We start from the raw sequence: 20,433 nt of genomic DNA on the forward strand, positions 1-20,433 counted from the left end.
CTTGTGATCTGCCCGCCTTGGCCTCCCAAAGTGCTGGGATTACAGGTGTGAGCCACCACACCCAGCCTTAAATTTTTAAATTTTTGACTCCTTGGAGTCCTTTGGCTTCTTCATACAATAGTGTATACAACAGAAGTAATAGTCATTTCTTGTAGCTGTACTACAAAAAACTTCGGTGTTCGTTTTCTCTCTTTCATCTTGCCCCTTTCATGAAAGCTTTGAGATTTATGGCTTGAAGTTTTATAAATCTTTGTTTTCTGCTTTTGTAGCAATATATCAAAACATTAAGGTGTTTATTTTTATTTTCCATGACAAAAAAGGGAATGTTTTAGAGTTTATTTACCCTGACATTTATAGTAACTTGAAAATCATGGAATAGATCAAGTTCATATTGATTGTTCCATGAAGCCTCTGACTTTTCAGCACAAACCATAAACTAAACTGATGCAGTTTTGATACCCAAATAATGTGAATTTGGTGTTAATATTCCAACTGAGGTTTCAGTTTTTACCCAAATGTCTAAAACTTCTGGATCCCATTCCTGGAACTGGTTCTGAAAGGCTGAATGGATTTGCAGCTGGACTGAAACAAATCTATATCCTTGGCTAGGGGGTTGCTCCATGATTATGCATTCGTAGCCTTTGTGTGACTTCAGAGGCTAGACAGAAACAGGAGAAAGTGGCACCCATAGATGACCGGTCTGTAAAACTGGATATAGTCACTAGGATATATGTAAAAGATATTCTGTCTTGGCACAGTTTTCTTAGAGATTGGGGCAGATGGCACACAGACCAATAGGATGGCTTGCATTTGGCTTTTAATGCTGTTGGGAATTGTTTTTTTGATGAAAAGTATAAGCCTCATCCTTGGAGATTTCTGCTGTGAGACCACTGATAGAGGACCTCTATTTGTGTGCCTAGGGATTGTCATTCTCAAGTCAGGCTCTCATCTCAGTGAAAGAAATTAGGTGTTGGGGAGACTGATGCCTCATTAAAGGGATCTCTTTTGATTGAGTGGGGCAGTGTTCAACCCAGTCCTCCTCAGTGATATTCCTAAAGTTGCTGAGCTTATTATTCATATTGATCATATCTTTGTGCATTCATGAAAAAAATATCTACTTACTGTGGACACGACCAGCCATCAGAGAGAATAAATGCCTCACTAAAGCTTGATGTGACTGACTGTTGGCCTTGCGGATGGTAGCACTGAATCAATCTGGCTAGTTTTTTCTTAATTGTTAATGCACTGTACCATCACTGATTGACCCAGTTGGAGTTCAGAGCTTAAGTGGGTACTAAAGCAAAAAATCTAGCATCCTGTGGGTAGTTTGAAATGCCAGGTTTGTTTTTGTGGAGTCAGTAGTGTAATGTCTTTTATTTTTTATGCTACCCCTGCTGAAATTTAAAGTCGTGAAATTCAAGAAAACACGGAACTCACACGTTGAGACTGTGCACACTCTGGCTTAGCCTTGGTGCTTTGTTTCAGGCATATAAATTATATATTGTAGTGTAATTCAGAAATGACAGCTTCTAAGAAGGATAATAAAAGATTCTTTGAGCCACAGAGAAGGTTAGAATATATAGTTTTTCTGGCTCAGCTTAGGAAGCTCGTGGTTCCCTGCGAGACAGGAATGTTTAAGGCACACGTAAGCATTAAAATCATTAACACAGAGTCTTACATCTTGTTTCCAGATATAGCAATTGATAAGGTAAAAAGATACAGTCACTTTAATATAAGATATTAAATCTGTCCAATTATACTTATTATTTTCGAAGTATGATATCCATAACAACAGCAACAGTGATATTATCTTACATTTATGTATTGATTTATAGTTCATAAAATGTTTTCATACATTATCCCAAATGGGCTGGCTAGTAACTTTAAAGTTATTTGGTACTTTTATGTTACTTGTCAGAAGACAATCTTAGTGACCTTAGATTTTATGGAAAAAGAACCTGTCACTAATGAAATTTATAAAAAAAACTTATGTGTTGATTTAAAAAAAAATTTTTTTTTTGAGATGGAGGCTTGCCCTGTTGCCCAGGCTGGGGTGCAGTGGTGTGATCTCAGCTCACTGCAACCTCTGCCTCCCAGGTTCAAGTGATTCTCCTGCCTCAGCCTCCCGAGCAGTTGGGATTAAAAGTGTGTGACACCAGGGCCAGCTGATTTTTGTATATTTGGTAGACAAGGGGTTTCACCATGTTGCCCAGGCTGGTCTTGAACTCTTGACCTCAAGTGATCTGTCCGCCTCAGCCTTCCAAAGTGCGGGATTACAGGCGTGAGCCACCGTGCCTGGCCTGATTTTTGAAAAAACTCTTGCAGAAGGAAAAAAATAAAAAAGAAAGACCCTTGTAACCTATTGTAACCTAGCTTTCTGTATGGTACTGTTAACAATTCTGAAATTTTTCTTTGTTGAAATTTGGTGTTATCCGCGATAAGAGTTATCTTAAGAAAACAACACCTAAATCAGAAAGCAATTTTAATTTAAATTGATCTGAACCACAAAAGGTTGTTTTCATTTTCAAAATCTTTCCTTAGCTGTTTTTGTGATTCACCTTTCAATATTTTTGTATTGACGTTGGATATAGATTTTATAGACTAATGTGCTAAAATATGACTTCCTGTTCATAGGCAAAACTAACAAATATAGTACCTTTTTTGTCTTATTATCTTTAAATTACAAATATCTGAAGCCCTGTCATAATTGAATGCATCATCCTAAGATTTAAAAACATTATCGTTTTGAACATGATTTGAAAAATGAACACCACACTAGGGGAAGTGAGGCAGGGCAGCAAATAAATGAGGTAGGACAAGCAGAATTCAATTTATGCATTCTTTTCAAGTAGTTATTGATTATAGAAATAAGTAGTAGCCTATGCTTCTCTTTCAGAACTTTGCAGAAAACACCATGAATGAACTCCTTGGCTGGTATGGCTATGATAAGGTTGAATTAAAAGATGGTGAAGATATTGAATTCAGGAGCTACCCTACAGATGGGGAGAGCCGGCAGCACATTTCTGTTCTCAAAGGTAATGACATTTAATGTCCTTTTGTTCATGCAAAGAAGGATTAACTATCTCAACCTGCCAGAATTGAGTTGCTTTGGGACTCAATTGAGTTGCTTTGTTGATTATGCCAATGGTTGATTTAAACATACATCCCCAATAGTGCTTTCCCATAAGCAGAATTCTGCAGAATATAAAAGAACAACATAAAACAAAAATAGACACAGCTTAATCTCCTCCCAGCAATGGGAGAACTAGACAAGGACTAGCGACCTAAGTGCCATGGTCCTGCATACAGATTTAAAGAAAGGGACGAAGTTTGCTAACTAGAGTTTCCTGATCACTCTGATAGATCATCATCTGTTGGGGACTGGGGTTTCTGTTAAGTGAAATGTTAGGTTTAGATCTTCAGACTGCTAGAGAGATTCACTGTTTGGTAATCCTCCTTCCTTTTTTTCAGTGGGAAATCTAAACGGAATTACTATTTTTGTTTTGCTTGACATTTTCATTCTTTCCCTGCCCCCACGCACTTGAATAGGGTAAAAAGAGGAGTAAGAGAGTGGTAGATGATTAGAGCCTATATTACTCTTTAAGAATTTTTTAATCAAAGCCCAGCTAAAGAGTGAAAATTACAGAGCCTTGGCAGAGCTGAATTAACACTGATTCTACCAGTGGGTAACAGTGCCAGATATCTCATGGGGGAAGTCTGTATGAATACTGAATTTATGAACCTAAATTAGGAATGGGAGCTTGCTTGTCAAAGAAAAGAGAAGTATGTGAAGAAGCAGCCCATTCAGGAAACTTTAATAAAATGTGGGTAAAACAAATTGTACATCATCACTGGCAATTTGATCAATATTTGCGTTGCATTCAAAATCTATTGGCATAAACTACCTGTTCAAACGTTTTATTTCCAGTCTTTAAGATAGAGCTTTCCCTTCTTATATGCCAAGCAAGGAAATGTAATTGAGCTGCCCTGCAGGCAAGTGGAATTGAATGTACATGACAAATTTTATGTTAAGCTTACTATGAAATTGTACACATCATGCTACAGAGATAGTATCATCAATTTCACTGTAAATGAAAAATGCAAGTCATGAGTTTGTATTCTATAAACGAATAGCTCATATAATACTTGGCCTAGGTAATAATCTTTGCTTCTGGGGAGCATACAGCATGCCAGGATATGCTACTAGAACAAAAAAGTTGTTTTCCATGGTTGAGGTTTTTGTTCATTTGTTTTTTTAAGTGATTCACATGCAAGGATATGATGCACAAAGCTCATATCATTGTAAGTTTTTAAAATTTTTATTTTTGTGATTTTTTTAATGGGTATTATCAATATCTTGTGAAGCATCAGTTTTCTTCCCTGTTTCTTTCTCATTGGTTCATGTGATTATATTATGATACAAGTTTATAATACAGTGGGACCTAGTTACAATGCTGGAGGGCATGTTTTAGGCTTTCCCCTGGTAGCCAGAGAGCTATGCTTGCTGTATATCACGTTGTACATGGAAAAAAAGGTTAATTGCCCCTCAATTTTCTTTTCTTTCTTTTTTTTTTCTGAGACAGAGTCTTGCTCTGTCACCTAAGCTGGAGTGCAGTGGCGCGATCTCAGTTCACTGCAACCTCCGCCTCCTGGGTTCAAGCGATTCTCGTGCCTCAACCTCCCAAGTAGCTGGGATTACAGGCGTGCGCCACCATGTCTGGCTGATTTTTGTATTTTTAGTAGAGACGGGGGTCTCACCATGTTGGCCAGGCTGGTTTCAAACTCCTGGCCTCAAGTGATTTGCCCACCTTGGCCACCTGAAGTGCTGGGATTACAGGTCTGAGCCACTGCGCCTAGCCACCTCTCAGTTTTGTTTTGTTTTGTTTTGTGTTGTTTTTGTTTTTTGAGATGGAGTCTTGCTCTGTCACCCAGGCTGGAGTGCAGTAGCATGATCTCAGCTCACTGCAACCTCCGCCTCCCAGATTCAAGTGATTCTCTTGTCTCAGCCTCCCGAGTAGCTGGGACTACAGGCACACATCACCATGCCCGGCTAAGTTTTGTATTTTTAGTAGAGACGGGCTTTCACCATGTTGGCCAGGCTGGTTTTGAACTCCTGACCTCAGGCGATCCACCCTCCTTGGCCTCCCAAAGTACTGGGATTACAGGCGTGAGCCACCTTGCCCAGCCACCACCTCTCAATTTTCTATGGAATTTTACAGTGCTAAAATTTATCACCGTGATTCAACTGGAATATTAGCTATCATAGTGGAGCAAATTATAAAGGAGCCCACTGGAAATTTATGGTAACCACACTAAAAAGTTCCTGGATGAACTGTGGAGTTCTAGTACATTGTTTAAAGATTAGCAAGAAGAAATATGTTGGGTTCATGGCCATTTTACTTGAGAAAATGAGGAAAAATTTAAGTCTACTGCATTACGTTCCTTGGTCATATTGAATATGATTTTTTTCTTTTACAGAAAATTCTTTGCCAAAACCAAAATTACCCGAGGACAGTGTTATTTCACCATACAATATAAGCACAGGCTATTCAGGGCTTGCCACTGGAAATGGACTCAGTGACTCACCTGCAGGGTCAAAGGATCATGGCAATGTGCCCATTATTGTACCTTTAATTCCACCACCTTTCATAAAGCCACCAGCAGGTAAGTCACTACTGGTGTTTTCAGTGATAACAATTCATAGAAAGTTGTTTTAACTATCTTAGGAATAATTATTAAATGCTCAAGTTAACTTTGGTAGAGGCTGTTTTAGGGACCTTATAGGTAAGAAATGTTAATACAGGCATTACTTAGAGTATTACTGTTACATTAGGAAAATTTCCCTACCTACTACTACTTAGGCTATAAACTTTCAACTGACAGTAAACCTTTTCTACCACTGACTACAAAACAAAGTTATTTTCCTTCTCTGAAATCACCTGTTTAAATGAGAAAAAAAAGATAAAATGGTTTTTAAAAATAAAATATAGACAATGACTGTTTAGCAAGAAAAAAAAGTAACCATGGTTGGCCTGTAATCCCTGCACTTTGGGAGGCCGAGGCGGGCGGATCACCTGGGGTCAGGAGTTTGAGACCAGCCTGGCCAACATGATGAAACCCCATGTCTACTAAAAATACAAAAAATTAGTTAGGTGTGGTGGCGGGCTAGTAATTAGCTAGTAATCCTACTTACTCGGGAGGCCGAGGCAGAAGGATCGCTTGAACCTGGGAGGCAGAGGTTGCAGTGAGCCGAGATCATGCCACTGCACTCCAACCTGGGCAACAAGAGCAAAACTCCGTCTCAAAAAAAAAAAAAGTAACCATGGTTGAAAACTGGGTGGTGCACAAGGAGGGCCACGTCTCCTCTGGGGTCTTCTGAGGAGAGGGATAGTTTTGTAAAAGGGCATGAGGCAGGCTTGTTCTTCAACACGCTTTCCTCTAAATCCGTTAGAGAAACCACCTAGATTAAGCTTATCCAACCTGTGGCCCAACCCAAATGTGTAAACTTTATTAAAACATCATGAGATTTTTTTTGAGATTTAAATTTTTTTTTTTTTTGAGACAGAGTTTCGCTCTTCTCGCCCAGGCTGGAGAGCAGTGGTGCTATCTTGGCTCACTGCAACCTCTGCCTCCCGAGTTCAAGTGATTCTCCTTCCTCAGCCTCTTGAGTAGCTGGGATTACAGCTGCTCACCACCACGCCTGGCTAATTTTTGTATTTTTAGTAGAGACAGGGTTTCACCATGTTGCCCAGGCTGGTCTCGAACTCCTGACCTCAGGTGATCCACCCACCTCGGCCTCTCAAAGTGCTGGGATTACAGGTGTGAGCCACCATGCCGGGCCCTAAAACAATTTTTTTAGCTCGTCAGCTATCGTTAATGTTAATGTATTTTATGTGTGGCCCAAAACAAGACAATTCTTCCAGTGTGGCCCAGGGAAGCCCAAAGGTTGGACACCCCTGAAAATTACATATCTTCTCCAACAGAGTGTTTTCTAATTCCTGGAAAGCTCTCTTTGAGAGCTTTTTTCTTTTCTTTTCTTTTTTTAATGGAGATCTTTCACTTGTATGAAAATGTAATTCATTCTTTTATATTTCCAGAAAATTAGATGGCAGTGTATTAGATCTAGATGGCAACGGGCTGAGCGTTATGTGATATTGCAAGCTGGGCTATATATTTCACACAGAGAAAGAAGTTAAATAATATTGTATCTGGCTCCCTGTAAAATGTTGGAATCATCCTAGAATGTTTAATTGTAATGCTGGTTATTTTTCTGTATGTTGAATTGAACAATGATAAATACTGAGTTTCAACAGCAGTACTTATTATAACATACTAAAGCTAATGTTTGTGTTTTTATTAGGGAAGATAGGTATTTGGTTATGCTTCCATAAACAGTGAAGAAATTTGTAGATACAAATTCCTGGGCTTATGTTATAGATATACTTACACTGTATTCTAAGTGTTACTCTCGTTTTCCTTCATGGTTCCCGCTACATTCTTTTGCTTGGCCTGCTGCATTTTAGCAGTAAAAATGTCCTTTCAGCCTGGCACACCTGTAATCCCAGCATTTTAGGAGGCCAAGGCGGGTGGATCACCTGAGGTCAGGAGTTCAAGACTAGCCAGGCCAACATGGAGAAACCCCATCTCTACTAAAACTGCAAAAACTAGCCAGGCGTGTTGGCAGGCACCTGTAATCCCAGCTACTCGGGAGGCTGAGGCAGGAGAATCGCTTGAGCCTGGGAGGCGGAGGCTGCAGTGAGCTGAGATCATGCTACTGCACTCCAGCCTGGGTGACAGAGTGAGACTCCGTCTCAAAAAGAGAAAAAAAAAAGTCCTTTCGTATTGAGGTTTTAGATATGTCATTAAAATCCATTTACCTGTCAAAATCACTTGTAATTGTGTTTGTCTACTAATTACTAATTAATTGGTGTATCATATAAAGTTTGCCTTATTATGCCCCTGTTCTCCTTTGGTTGATTGTTTTGTGATACGGAGGGGTCCACATTTATTTCCCAAGGACCAAAGACGTATTTTACATAGGCCAAGTGGGAAAAAAAGGGTAACTAATTTTGTAAATGTAGAGTTTACGTTTGAATATATGCCTAGTGGCTTAGGGGAGGGGAGATGATGATAAAGGTATCAGTAAGGTAGTATGAGTAAGTGACAAGTACATGGGATTCAGATTCAGACAGATTGGGTTCAAATCTAGGCTTTGTCATGTACCACCCTGTGAACATGGACAAGTTACATAAGCTCTCTTCACTTCAGTTTTCTCATCTGTAAAATGGGGATCCCAGCCCTACCTCATGTGGTTGTTGTGGAGATGAGATAAGAAAATGTATGTAAGGCTGGGCGCAGTGGGTCATGCCTGTAATCCCAGCACTTTGGGAGGCTGAGGCGGGCGGATCACCTGAGGTCGGGAGTTTGAGACCAGCCTGACCAACATGGAGAAACACCATCTCTACTAAAAATACAAAATTAGCTGGGCATAGTGGCACATGCCTGTAATCCCAGCTTCTAGGGAGGCTGAGGCAGGAGAATCGCTTGAATCTGGGAGGTGGAGGTTGCGGTGAGCCAAGATCGCGCCATTGCACTCCAGCCTGGGCAACGAGAGCGAAACTCCCGTCTCAAAAAAAAAAAAAAAAAGAAAAGAAAATGTATGTAAAGCCCTTAGCATAGTGCCTGCCTCACAAAACCAGACCTTTTTTCTTTTTTTTTGCCCTAGAGTTATCATGCACATAAATTGTGCATAAAAAGGTGTGCATCCAAATGCAAATTGGTCTCTAAGATTTATTTGAGCAAAGCAAACAGCTTTAGAAATTAGCATAGCTGAGGCTAACATAAGTTTGGCATGCCAAAAAACCTGCCCTGGAGTTTCCTGCTGAGCCAGCCACGTGGAATTCAAGCACACAGCTCCTATTTAACTCTAATTCCACATCAGATCAGGAAATAAATATGCGAAGGGACAGAGGCCAAAAATTGAGCCTTGAAAGTCTTAGATGTAGGAACTCTGAGGAATTAGAAGCCAGAGTAACTGAACACCAGTGGTTTTATTGGTTTTGTGCTGTCTTCCATGGAATTCCAAGGCGCTCATCTGTTGAAAATAAAATGTAGGGAAGGACATGTTTAATTTTCTATCTCTGCTCCCAACTTTGACTCTGTCCTACTCAAGGGTTCTATATGACAAGACAAAGATACAAAAAGATTCTCTACTTTTAAGGAGCTTATTCTCTTAGTTACCAAGCAGGAACTTATAGGGAAGTTGAATTTTGATTTAGTCATACTATCTAGGGCAGGGGTCTGCAAACCTTTTCTGTAAAGGGCCAGATAGTATTTTAGACTTTTTAGACCATACTGTGTCTATCACAACTACAGAGCTCTTCTGTTGTAGCAGAAAGACAGCCATAGATAATACATAAACAAATAGGTGTGGCTGTGTTCCAATAAAGTTTTATTTACAAAAAAAACAGTGGGCAGGGTGTGGCCCACGGACATAATTTGCTGCTTGTGCTAAGGTAAGATTAGCCAAAGTCTCATGATAACAGGAAGGTGACTAGAGTTTCAAAGAGTCAGGCTATGGACTTTGCTGAGGTGCAGTATGTATTATTTCAAGAAAGGAAGAACAGCAAGGGCAGGAAAATAGTGAGTTTTCAGGGTATTTGGTGAGCTTGACACAATATTTGTTGAATAAATGAATGAATGACTGATATTCAAATCTTATTGCACATATATAAGCATTTCACTGAGAAAATGCTAGTGTTTTGTCTGGATTAGTCCCAACCTGTTTGACCTTGACTGCAGCTTCCTTGATAGTGAAACGAGGATTCCATCACTCTTAATTATCCATGGCTAAAGTCAACAAATTATCCAAAACTTCCATCTAGTGAATCATTTTAACTCTTCCATTGCTAAAACTTTTACCAGAGTTGTGATTCAAGGTAATTGGGTTGAGATATGCTACTGTCAATTTTCTAGCTGTATGTAGGTTAATGCTGCATTCCTGTGGGGAAACAAATAAAGGGTACAGTGGCTAGGAGCAAAAGGCCCCTTGATAATCAGCCCTTGAATAATTTAGAGTTGACTGTATCATGCAAGTTCACCTCTCAAGATAGGGAAGATGAGGATCATGTGTATGCTTTGGATTCCTGTGTTAGTGTTCAAATTATTCCTATCCCATTGTAAACTGGCTATGTGAAAGTGCTAATAATAATAATACCTTTCATTAAAATTTTTTGTTTATGAAATTTATTCACGTTGGTTATTTTATTTAATATGGTCTTCATATAACTCTGGGAAATAGCATATTAGATATTAAATTTAAAGAGCTGAAGTTCAAATAGGTTAAATGGCTTTTTCAAGGTCACATGGCTTCTAAGTACTTGAGCCAAGACTAGTACTAAGGTCTTCTGACTCCTAATCCAAAATTCTTTTAATGTAAATTGCCTTTTAGCATATTCCTACAAAATTTCCCTAGATTGTATCAGAATAATAATGCCTGTTAATATACTACTTCCAGATACCCCAATGACAGGGCATACACTCTCTTCCTGCTAAAAGTTACTTTTTCAAGTCCACATTTTTGGGGACACTCAATGAGTTCTTCCCTAACCCTGAGAATCTGTGGTTCTATAAGTGTGGATGGCCCAGTAGGGGTAAAATCCTAGCTTTGTTTTACAGTTCTTGCCATCATGAGGCGAGTTGCTTCTCTTTGAGGGTACCAGAGGGCTCCATCCAGTCAGGCACTGTTTCCCAAGCATGTGTTTCATGTGCTGGGGCAGGCTCACCACTGGATCCCATCCATGTCTTGGCAGCCAATGGGCCCAGTGGAATACTCGTGATTGGGAACACGGTGATACTGCATTGACTTGGATTTCCACTCTCCTTTCTCACAGCTGCATACAGAATTGTGGGTGTAGCTTACTTCTGGGCCTGGAGAACTGCTCTTCTGGCCCTGCCCTCCCTTTTCTCTGGAGAAGGGGAGCTCCCGTGTCTTGGTGGTTACCACAGCATTGACCCTGCTCTGGCCGCACATGTGTGCATTCATCTTCCGACTCTGTGCTGCCTTTCCCCGCACAGAGACAGCCTCTGGCCCTTGGTATGGTTTGTGACAGCACAGGCATTACTATGGTAACAGACGTGTTATAAATACAGGATAATAGCTTTGCTTTTGCTTTCCCCCTCCCCCGCCCCCATGCAGTGAAGGGAATCACCATGATCCTTAAATAATAATCACAGACTTTTTTGCAGACTCTAGGAAATGAACAGAATAAGGCTTTGCCATATAGGCAAGCCATGAAGAAAACTTATAAGAATATTAGAAAATAATAAAAGTATTGACCAACACTTTCTTTTTGTGCAAACATGTCTTTATTCTTTCAGTTTGAACAAATGTAAAAACCTCCTTTTTTGCTAATTTAAAAAATCACATCATGAACATAATCTGAAGTGGCAAAAAATATGTCAGCAAGAATTTTGAAAGATAGGTTAATTAAACGGTAACTTTGCTGTAATTCATCTCATGTTAGATACTTTAGCATGGGTTCAACCCTTTGAGACTTCATTCGAAGATGATCATGCCTTTAAAGGGCTTGGGCATGGATTGTAAGAACTGTGCTGTAGTGAGTCTTCATTAAGATATTTGGCCTTCTCTGATTTTAATTGAGCTTTAAATTTGGTCCCCTCCAAGTTTGATGATTGAGGTAAAGCACTCAGAAGGGATTTTGAATACATATCTTTGACAAAGGCCTTATAATGGTCTTCACTGCTTTACAAGTGTAATAGCCCTTGGCTGCATTGACTGGCCATCAGTTTTCTGCAGAGGTAGGGCAGGTTTGGGTCTCCCCACCTTGTCAACTTCTGGTCAAAGTAGCCAGGGTAGACCCTGGCCCAGTTGAGACTCAAACCAGGACTTTTTCTCCTCTAGTTTTGGGTTTGCTCCATGACAACATTTTGCTCCCAAAATTTTTTTTTAAATTAATAAAACTATTAGTGTGATTGTTTTTGTTCACAAGGAAAAATGAAATGAAGCAACTTTTTCTAGTGAGAGCTTTTCTGCTGCAGAAAACCGTGTGTACCTAGAAAACCACATTTTAGATCTGAGTCTTTTGACAGGTTTTCCCAGAGGCTTACAACTTGCCTATTCCAAGTCCAGAATCCCTGTAAATCTCTGAATACTTTAAAATGAAATGAAATGTGAAAAAAAGAGGGAATATACTTCTCTTTACGCATTTATGTGGCAGTCTTGAATAAAGTGTCTTTTACCTCAAATGATAAGTGCCCTTATTCTCATTTCTTACCATGTTTGCACATGTGAAGTAAAAGGAAGAGCCTGTCCACACGGCACAGACAGGTTTGTGTGGAGCAACATAAGATCGATCCCCTAAAACCAGCTTGATTTCCTGTGTGCAGGAATGTCTTGTCTTTGAAAACAATGACCATTTCCTGTCCTCCAGGATGGTTTGCTTTTCAGTTAGTTTTCCAAATTTGAGTTCCATTATAGTCAGGGAAATATGATATATTTTTTCAGGCAAATCTTGAAATTCCTAAGGGGTTATAAGAACTGGACTCTAAGGAACCATTAGCTTAACGGAAAATATGGAAACAGTCACGTGATCTGCTAACCTCTATGTATATAGCTGAGTAACCCACAGTTAATAAGCATGTTACTTTTTGGCTCTTATAATTCTGACATGGAGTTGTACTTGCAGGGAAATGGGAATGAGAATGTGGTTTGCATTATGGTCATTATTTATTTTATCTGTTATTCAATATTCTTGGGGCTTGCATATGATGATGTGTTCCAAATAGCCATTGAGAAAACAGGATTTAATCAAAATTGCTTTGGACTTTATTTATTTGTCCAACTTTTAAAATGATTATTAAATAAAATTACCTAGAGTTAATGGGATTTGGATGACTTACTATTTATGTACCAGATGCAATTCTCAAAAAAAAAAAAAAAAAGAAAGAAAAAGAGGTTCACTGAACCCTCAGTTTTCCCAATCACTTAGGATAGGACAGGAGGAATTAACGATGAATGGCAGAAATGTGAGTACTTAATAATGTAATGATATAATCTCATCATAGCTAATAGTTTTTGAGCATGTATTATGCTAGTAGATTTATATCATTTAATTTTCACAACTCTGTGTGGATGCTATTATTAACCTTGTTTTACAGATGAGAAAACTGAGGCCCAGAAAAGTTGAGCAACTTGCCTGAGGTTACACAGATACTGAGTGGCAGAGCTGATATTTGAACCTATACATTATGTCTCCTTAGCCTATATCCTTAACCACTGGATTATCCAAAACACTATGGCAGTATTTCAGTCAGTTAAGTATTTACTGAATGTTCCTTACATTGTGCTAGACAATACAGATGTATGTCATCATCCTTGACTACCAAGAACTTAATAGTACTGTTGGCATATGATCAAAACATCATTCTAGTTTGACCTTGGAATGTATGATATAATTTTAGTTGCATATGGAAGGTGCATGGTAGGACTACAAGGGCAATTAAAGTGGAGTAGCAAAAAGTCTATAGGCAGATAATCAAGAACTGTTATATTTATACAGTTGAGGGGAAATGGCACCTGAAACTTAATATAGGCTAGAAGATAGTAATTTAAAATTCAAAGTGATAAAAAAAGCTCCAAAATGAAACCTGAAAATGTTAGATACTATGATATGGGTCCTGCTTTATTGTTCTCTTTACAATTAAGGGTTCTTAAAAATGTGTAAGGCACATTTTAGTGTGTTCTATCATTTTTAATGCCAGATGAAATGTATAATTTGAATGGTAGCATGATGTGAAGACTGCCAGAGCAAGAACCAGGAGACCTGGGTTGCTAATGCCAGCTCTGCCATTTATTGGCCATGTAATCTTGAATAAGGTAGTTTCTCTAAGCCTTAGTTTCCTTGTCTGCAAAATGATGTGGTTAGCTTACATGATCTGTTATTTCCCTATATTTATAAAATCCTTTTTTTGTGACTTGTATGGTTAGTTGCTCTCCTGATTTTATGATTTGAGAGGGTATGTTTTAATGTGCTTTAACAGGTACTTGTTAATTGAACAGATATAAAGCAAACTGCATATATGTATAGTTATAGCAGCCAGAAGTCTGATGAAAGATTTATACTGCTTGGGACAAGTTTTAATGATTGTTAATTTTTACTTTGAACAAATAGTGAATGAAATAATAGATTTGACATTTTTTAAGATAAGTGCTAGGAAATATGAAATGTGAGTAAATAAAAAGGTTCATATGTTATTAGAACTAATCATTTTGATGTTATGCATAGTGATTACTAGAATAATTCCCAGAGTTTCTTTGACAGAGACGTCACATTAGTTTAACTTACCAAAACAGACAGAAGAAATAGAAAACTTGAGTAGTCCTATTAAGGAAATAAAATAATTGAATCTTTTCTACAAAGAATATTCCAGACCTCGATGGCTTCAATGGTAAATTCTGTGAAACATTTAAGAAAAACAAAAAAACAAACAAAAGAAGTTGGAGAAGCTTTTTCAGAGAATAGAGAAGAAATAAATACTTAGACTTATTTTATGATCTCAGCATAACATTGATCACATTACATGCCAAGGGCATTATAAGTAAGGAAAACAATAATTTAGTGTAATTTTATTACATTAAAATTGAAAACTTCTGTCTGGGCATGGTGGATCACACCTGTAATCCTAGCACTTTGGGAGGCCAAGGTGGAGGGATCACTTGAGCTCAGGAGTTTGAGACCGGCCTGGGCAACATGGCAAAACCCTGTCTCTACTAAAAATACTAAAATAAGCTGGCCATGGTGGCACATGCCTGTAGTCCCAGATACTTGGGAGGCTGAGGCACAAGAATTGCTTGAACCTGTGAGGTGGAGGTTGTAGTGAGCCAAGATTACACCACTGCACTCCAGCCTGTGTGACAGCGAGACTCTGTCTCAAAAAACAAAAAAAGAAGGAAAACTTCTGTTCATCATGAACATTGATGCAAAAATACTGAGCAAAACTATAGCAAACCAAAGCCAATGATATATGCAAAATGTTAATACATCATGACTAATTTAGATTTTTTTCTAGGAATGCAAGGTTGGTTTAAATTTTACAAATCAGTCAATATGATTAACAAAATAAAGTAAAACCTCTGTTAAAGTAAAACCATTAACAGAATAAAGTAATAGCTGCAGCAACAATTTTGATAAACTTTAGCACTATAAATGACTAAAAAAACCTTTTGGCAAAGGAGGAATAGAATAGAACTTCCTTAATCTGTCCAAAGGTTATCAACAGAACACTCCACAGCCAATATTACATAATAGTGAAGTATTGAAAACTTTCCTCTTGATATCAAGAATGACATTAAGATGACCATTATGGGCCAGGCACAATGGCTCATGCCTGTAATAGTAGTACTTTGGGAGTCCGAGGTGGGCAGATCACTCGATGACAGGAGTTTGAGACCAGCCCAGCCTTCACAGCAAAACCTAGTCTGTACTAAAAATACAAAAATTAGTAGGGTGTGGTGATGCGCTCCTATAATCCCAACTACTTGGGAGGTTGAGGTGGGAGAATTGTTGGAACCCGGGAGGCAGAAGTTGCAGCGAATGGAGGTTGTGGTGAGCTGGGATTGCACCATTGTACTCCAGCCTGAGCAACAGAGCAAGACTCTGTCTCAAAAAAAAAAAAGAAAAGAAAAGAAAGATCAGTATCACCCACTTCTGTACTGGAAATTAACAGACAATTATTTAATAAGGAAATAAAAAGGAGTAAGAAACTCAAGATTTGTAAGATAGAAATGCTATTTTGTATAGACCTCCCTACAGTCAATCTACAGGTTAACTATTATAATTCACGACTCAATTTATCAAAGTCTCTAAACACAGTCAATATCTGCAAATCAATTATATCTCTGTATTCCAGCCATAAAAATTTCAAAAGTGAATCTTAAAAATACAATTTAAAGTAGTATCAGACCCATCAAATACCCAGGAAAATAATCTCACAAAATATGTGTAAGATTGTTACACAGAGAATCATAAACATTGCTGAGAGAAATTAAAGAAGACCTAAATCAATAGAGGGACATACCATGTTTATAGATTAGAGACTAAATATTGTAAAGAGGAAGATTCCTCCTAAATTGATCTATATATTTAAATCTAATTCTGATAAAAATCCTGCATAAAATTTTGTGGAAATTAAAAAGTTGTTTTTTAAAATGTATATGGAGATGCAAAGGAGCAAGAATAGTTTAGACAATCTTGAAGAAAAAAATAAAATTGGGAGACTTACACTCTTAGATATCAAGATTTATTGTAAGGACAGAATAATTATGATAGTAGGCAAGAATGCAAGGATATAGGTATAAACAATTATAACAGAGTCCAGAAACAAATCTAAATTGATACTTGACTCATGATAAATATATTAGTCAGCTCAGGCTGACATAAAATACCATAGACTGGGTAGCTTAAACGACCAAAATTTATTTTCTCACAGTTCTGAAGACTGGAAATCAAGATCAGAGTGCCAGCAGGGTCAATGTCTGGTGAAGTCTCTCTCTCTTTGGAGTGTAGGTCACTGCCTTTTTACTATGTCCTCATGTGGTGAAGGGAGAGAGAGAGAGAGCAGGCTCTCTGCTGTCTCTTCTCATAAGGGCACTAATCCCACTGGACAAGGGCCCCATCCTCATGATCTCATTTAACACTGATTATCTTCCAAAGGCCTCATCTCCAATTGCCATAATATTGGGGGTTAGAGCTTCAACATATGAATTTGGGGGACACACAAACATTCAGTCTATAACAACAAAGATGACACGGTAGAGCAGTGGAGAAAGGATGGTCTTTTCAATAAATATGTTTATGGAAAAAATGTATGTTGATTCTCTACTTCACATCATTCATAACAAATTGTAGATGGATTGTTGATCTAAATGTGATAGGTAAAACAATAGAGCTTCTAGAGAATGCCTAGGGGAGTTTATTTATGATCTTGAATACACCAATATTTCTTAAACTACATACATAAAGTACTAACCATAATGGAAAAAGTTAATTACATATAATACAATTAAGAATGATTGCTGATTTTAAAAAATCTTTCAGGTTGCTTGGTGGATACAATATGTGTTGTTCCAGTGATGGATACACTGAAGGCCTTGAATTTGCCATAGTGCAATATATCAATGTAGTTAAATTGTACTCATATCCCATGAATTTATACAAATAAAAAAAGAAAAAATCTTTCAAAAGAATGAAAAAGCAAATCACTGAGTACCAGATGATGTTTGTAATGCATTTCCCTGTAAAAGACTCATATTGACAATGTATAAAGAATTTCTGGAAATAAAAATAAAACAGCTCAATAGAAAAATGGGCAAAAAATGTAAACAGGCCCTTCATCAAAGAAAATATCCAAGTTATCAGTAAACATGAGAAGTTTTTCAATCTCATTACTCATTAGGGACATCAGATTTAAAATCATAGTGAGACCAGTAAACACACATGAGAATGGCTAAAATGAAGAAGATTGACAATACCAAGTTTGAGGAGGATATGGAGCAACTGGGACTCTCATGCATAGCTGGTGAGAGTGTAAATACATATAACCACTATCAAAAGCTGATTGGCAATATCAATTAATGCTGAACATACACATATGCAATAATTTATACAATTAAATGTTCTTGAAAATGTATAATGCAATAATTCTATCTTAGGTATGTACTCAACACAAATGTGTATATATGTGAGCCAAAGGCACATAAAATAATCTTCATAGCAGCATTTATTCATAATAGCTAAAAACTGGGAACAACCCAAATGTTCACCAGCAATCATTAACATACATTTGGGATTCCTTAGATGGGCTTAGGTGGGTAAGTGTAGGTCCTGAAGTTGACTGTGAAACTGTGTGTATATCATATGTGCACAATTTAGGAAAGGCTGTTTTTTTTTTTTTCTCAAAAAGATCCTTGTCTCAAAAAATGCTAAGAATTCCTGCCTGCGTACGAGACCTAGATTTCCATAGTTTTTAAGAAAATTTTAAACTCCTCCTAATTTAAGCAACTAAGCCCTAGAATGTAATTTAACCTTTTTAATCCTATATTTAGTCTGTTCATAGCTTTCTCAAATCAAGTAGAATATTTAAGAATCTCATCATTCCTTATTATTAAGGAATTATCACCAAGTGAAATGCAAATGTATCATAGTGAAGCCTAAAAATTAAGTTATAGGCATAAGGCATAGATATACCCCTCTGTGGTCTACTTGAGAGCTGCATTTGATATGGTGTAAAGTGGAGAGAAATTAGGAGACACTGGGTGAGTGACAAAAGTAGAATATACAATATCTCTACTTCCCAGTGGTTCTTATCAGGGTGTGACTTGGCCCCCAGGGGACATTTGGTAATATCAGGAGACATTTTTGATTGTCACAGCTAGGAGAAGGGGTACTAATGGCATCTAGTGGGTAGAGGCCAGGTATGGTGCTAAATGTCCTACAATGCACAGGACAGCCCAAACAAATTATCCAGCTGAAAATATTAACAATGCTGTGCTTTAGAAACCAGGCTCCACAGTGATGACAGGTCTGTGTATGGGACACCTCTTGTGCTCCTCTTCAAATCCTCTTGGCCCCATGTGTTAATCCCATGATTGCTGTAACACTTTGACCAGCTTGGGCGTGTGCATTCTGAAAGTTACTTGCCTCGCACCTGTGGCATACGTCTCTCGCTTCCTGCTCTGGGACTTCTCTGACATAGCAGCATGGGCATCCTATGTGGATCCTTTTGGCATTCACTTACACATTTGCAAACCAGCAGTGTAGGGGATTAAAGCATGCTATATCAACAGGACATGAGAGTTGAATTTTTCCTTCTTTTGTGCCCTGGGTAGATAGTTATGAAATGTTTTAATACACTCCAAAGAATTACCTCTGCAATTGAACACCAGTCTCCCTTAGCAGTAGCCAACTAAATAGCACATCCTTCTGTTGGCTCTTTCTGCTCCCTAGGTTCATTTCTCTTGTCCCTCACTCCTACTTTCTGGCATCACATGCCCAGTAAAGCACCTACATGCAAGTCTTTGACTCAGATTCTGTTTTCTGGGAAACTCAGGATGAAGTGCCATGTGTATGGAAGTCCACAGTGAAAGACCAGAAATTAATGGAAGGGAATATAAAAAAGTTAGAATTTTATGAACATTTGTCTTTTTTCCCTTCAAAGTCCAGCATGAATATACAACGAAAGAGTAAAAAGGGCACCAGATTCTCAGTGGCACGATAACGGAGCACTCAGAAAGGGCCATTTCTAAAATTGTCCTGTCAGCCAAAGAATTTTCTAATCCTCTTATGATAGGGGTAAGGAAAAACAGTGGTGGCTACACAGAAAGAGGAGAAACAAACTAAGTCAGGGGTTCGAGTAAAACAGGAAAGTAAAAAGAATATCCTTTGCCTCAGCTCCTTTAAATGGATTGTGTTATTGTGAGAGCTTCAGAATGCTAGAATTTTACTTAGAGGAAACCTAGAATATCATCTAATTAAATTTTCACTTTTACAGCAGAGGAAATGAGGTCTGGAGAGGTTAAATGATCTTCTCAAGGTCACTCAGTTGCCTTAATGGCAGAACCAGGACCAGAACTCACTTCTGAAATGGATGGGGACACAATCTGATCATGGATTCTAAATCACATACTTCTGTGATTCCGGAGGCAGCCCAGAACTTCTCTTGACATTTTCTAACTCTTTTTGGAGTTATGACGTAGCTAGGATAATACTTTCAGGATACCTTGTCCCAGGTCAACAAGGAGCTAAGATGCTAACAGGAAATAAGAGGAAATGTCAGCTGTGCCTTTCCTTTCTTGTTAGAGGGTGGCCATGTTTCTGGCATTTCTTGTTATTCTAGGGACAGTCCCAGTGCTGACTTCTTAAAGTTCCTGTTAAATGGAGAAGACTTAGTTGATTAACTTGACCCAGGAGAGTGGTCATAATGATCCCAGTATGTTCTGGGGCTTTTCACTAGTGTTTCCCTCTAAGGCAACTTTGTTCTCAAAGGCAGTGCCCTTGGCCAAGAGGATTTGAAGAGGAGCACAAGAGGTGTCCCATACACAGACCTGTCATCACTGTGGAGCCTGGTTTCTAAAGCACAGCATTGTTAATATTTTCAGCTGGATAATTTGTTTGGGCTGTCCTGTGCATTATAGGACATTTAGCACCATACCTGGCCTCTACCCACTAGATGCCATTAGTACCCCTTCTCCTAGCTGTGACAATCAAAAATGTCTCCCGATATTACCAAATGTCCCCTGGGGGCCAAGTCACACCCTGATAAGAACCACTGGGAAGTAGAGATATTGTATATTCTACTTTTGTCACTCACCCAGTGTCTCCTAATTTCTCTCCACTTTACACCATATCAAATGCA

The 20,433-nt window shown here is 38.4% G+C and overlaps 1 protein-coding gene across 2 annotated transcripts in view; it reads left to right on the forward strand.

Annotated features, from left to right (window-relative positions):
- Positions 1-20,433, forward strand: part of SOBP (sine oculis binding protein homolog) — a 145,337-nt gene that overhangs the window by 10,710 nt on the left and 114,194 nt on the right. For both annotated transcript variants that reach the window (XM_055390716.2, XM_031012401.3), the window contains exons 2-3: positions 2,897-3,035; positions 5,479-5,664. In XM_055390716.2, coding sequence (XP_055246691.1) covers positions 2,897-3,035; positions 5,479-5,664 — 325 coding nt within the window. The remainder of the gene's footprint in view (positions 1-2,896; positions 3,036-5,478; positions 5,665-20,433) is intronic.

The sequence above is a fragment of the Gorilla gorilla genome, chromosome 5 (genome assembly GCF_029281585.2).
Source record: "Gorilla gorilla gorilla isolate KB3781 chromosome 5, NHGRI_mGorGor1-v2.1_pri, whole genome shotgun sequence".
Lineage (NCBI taxonomy): Eukaryota > Metazoa > Chordata > Mammalia > Primates > Hominidae > Gorilla > Gorilla gorilla.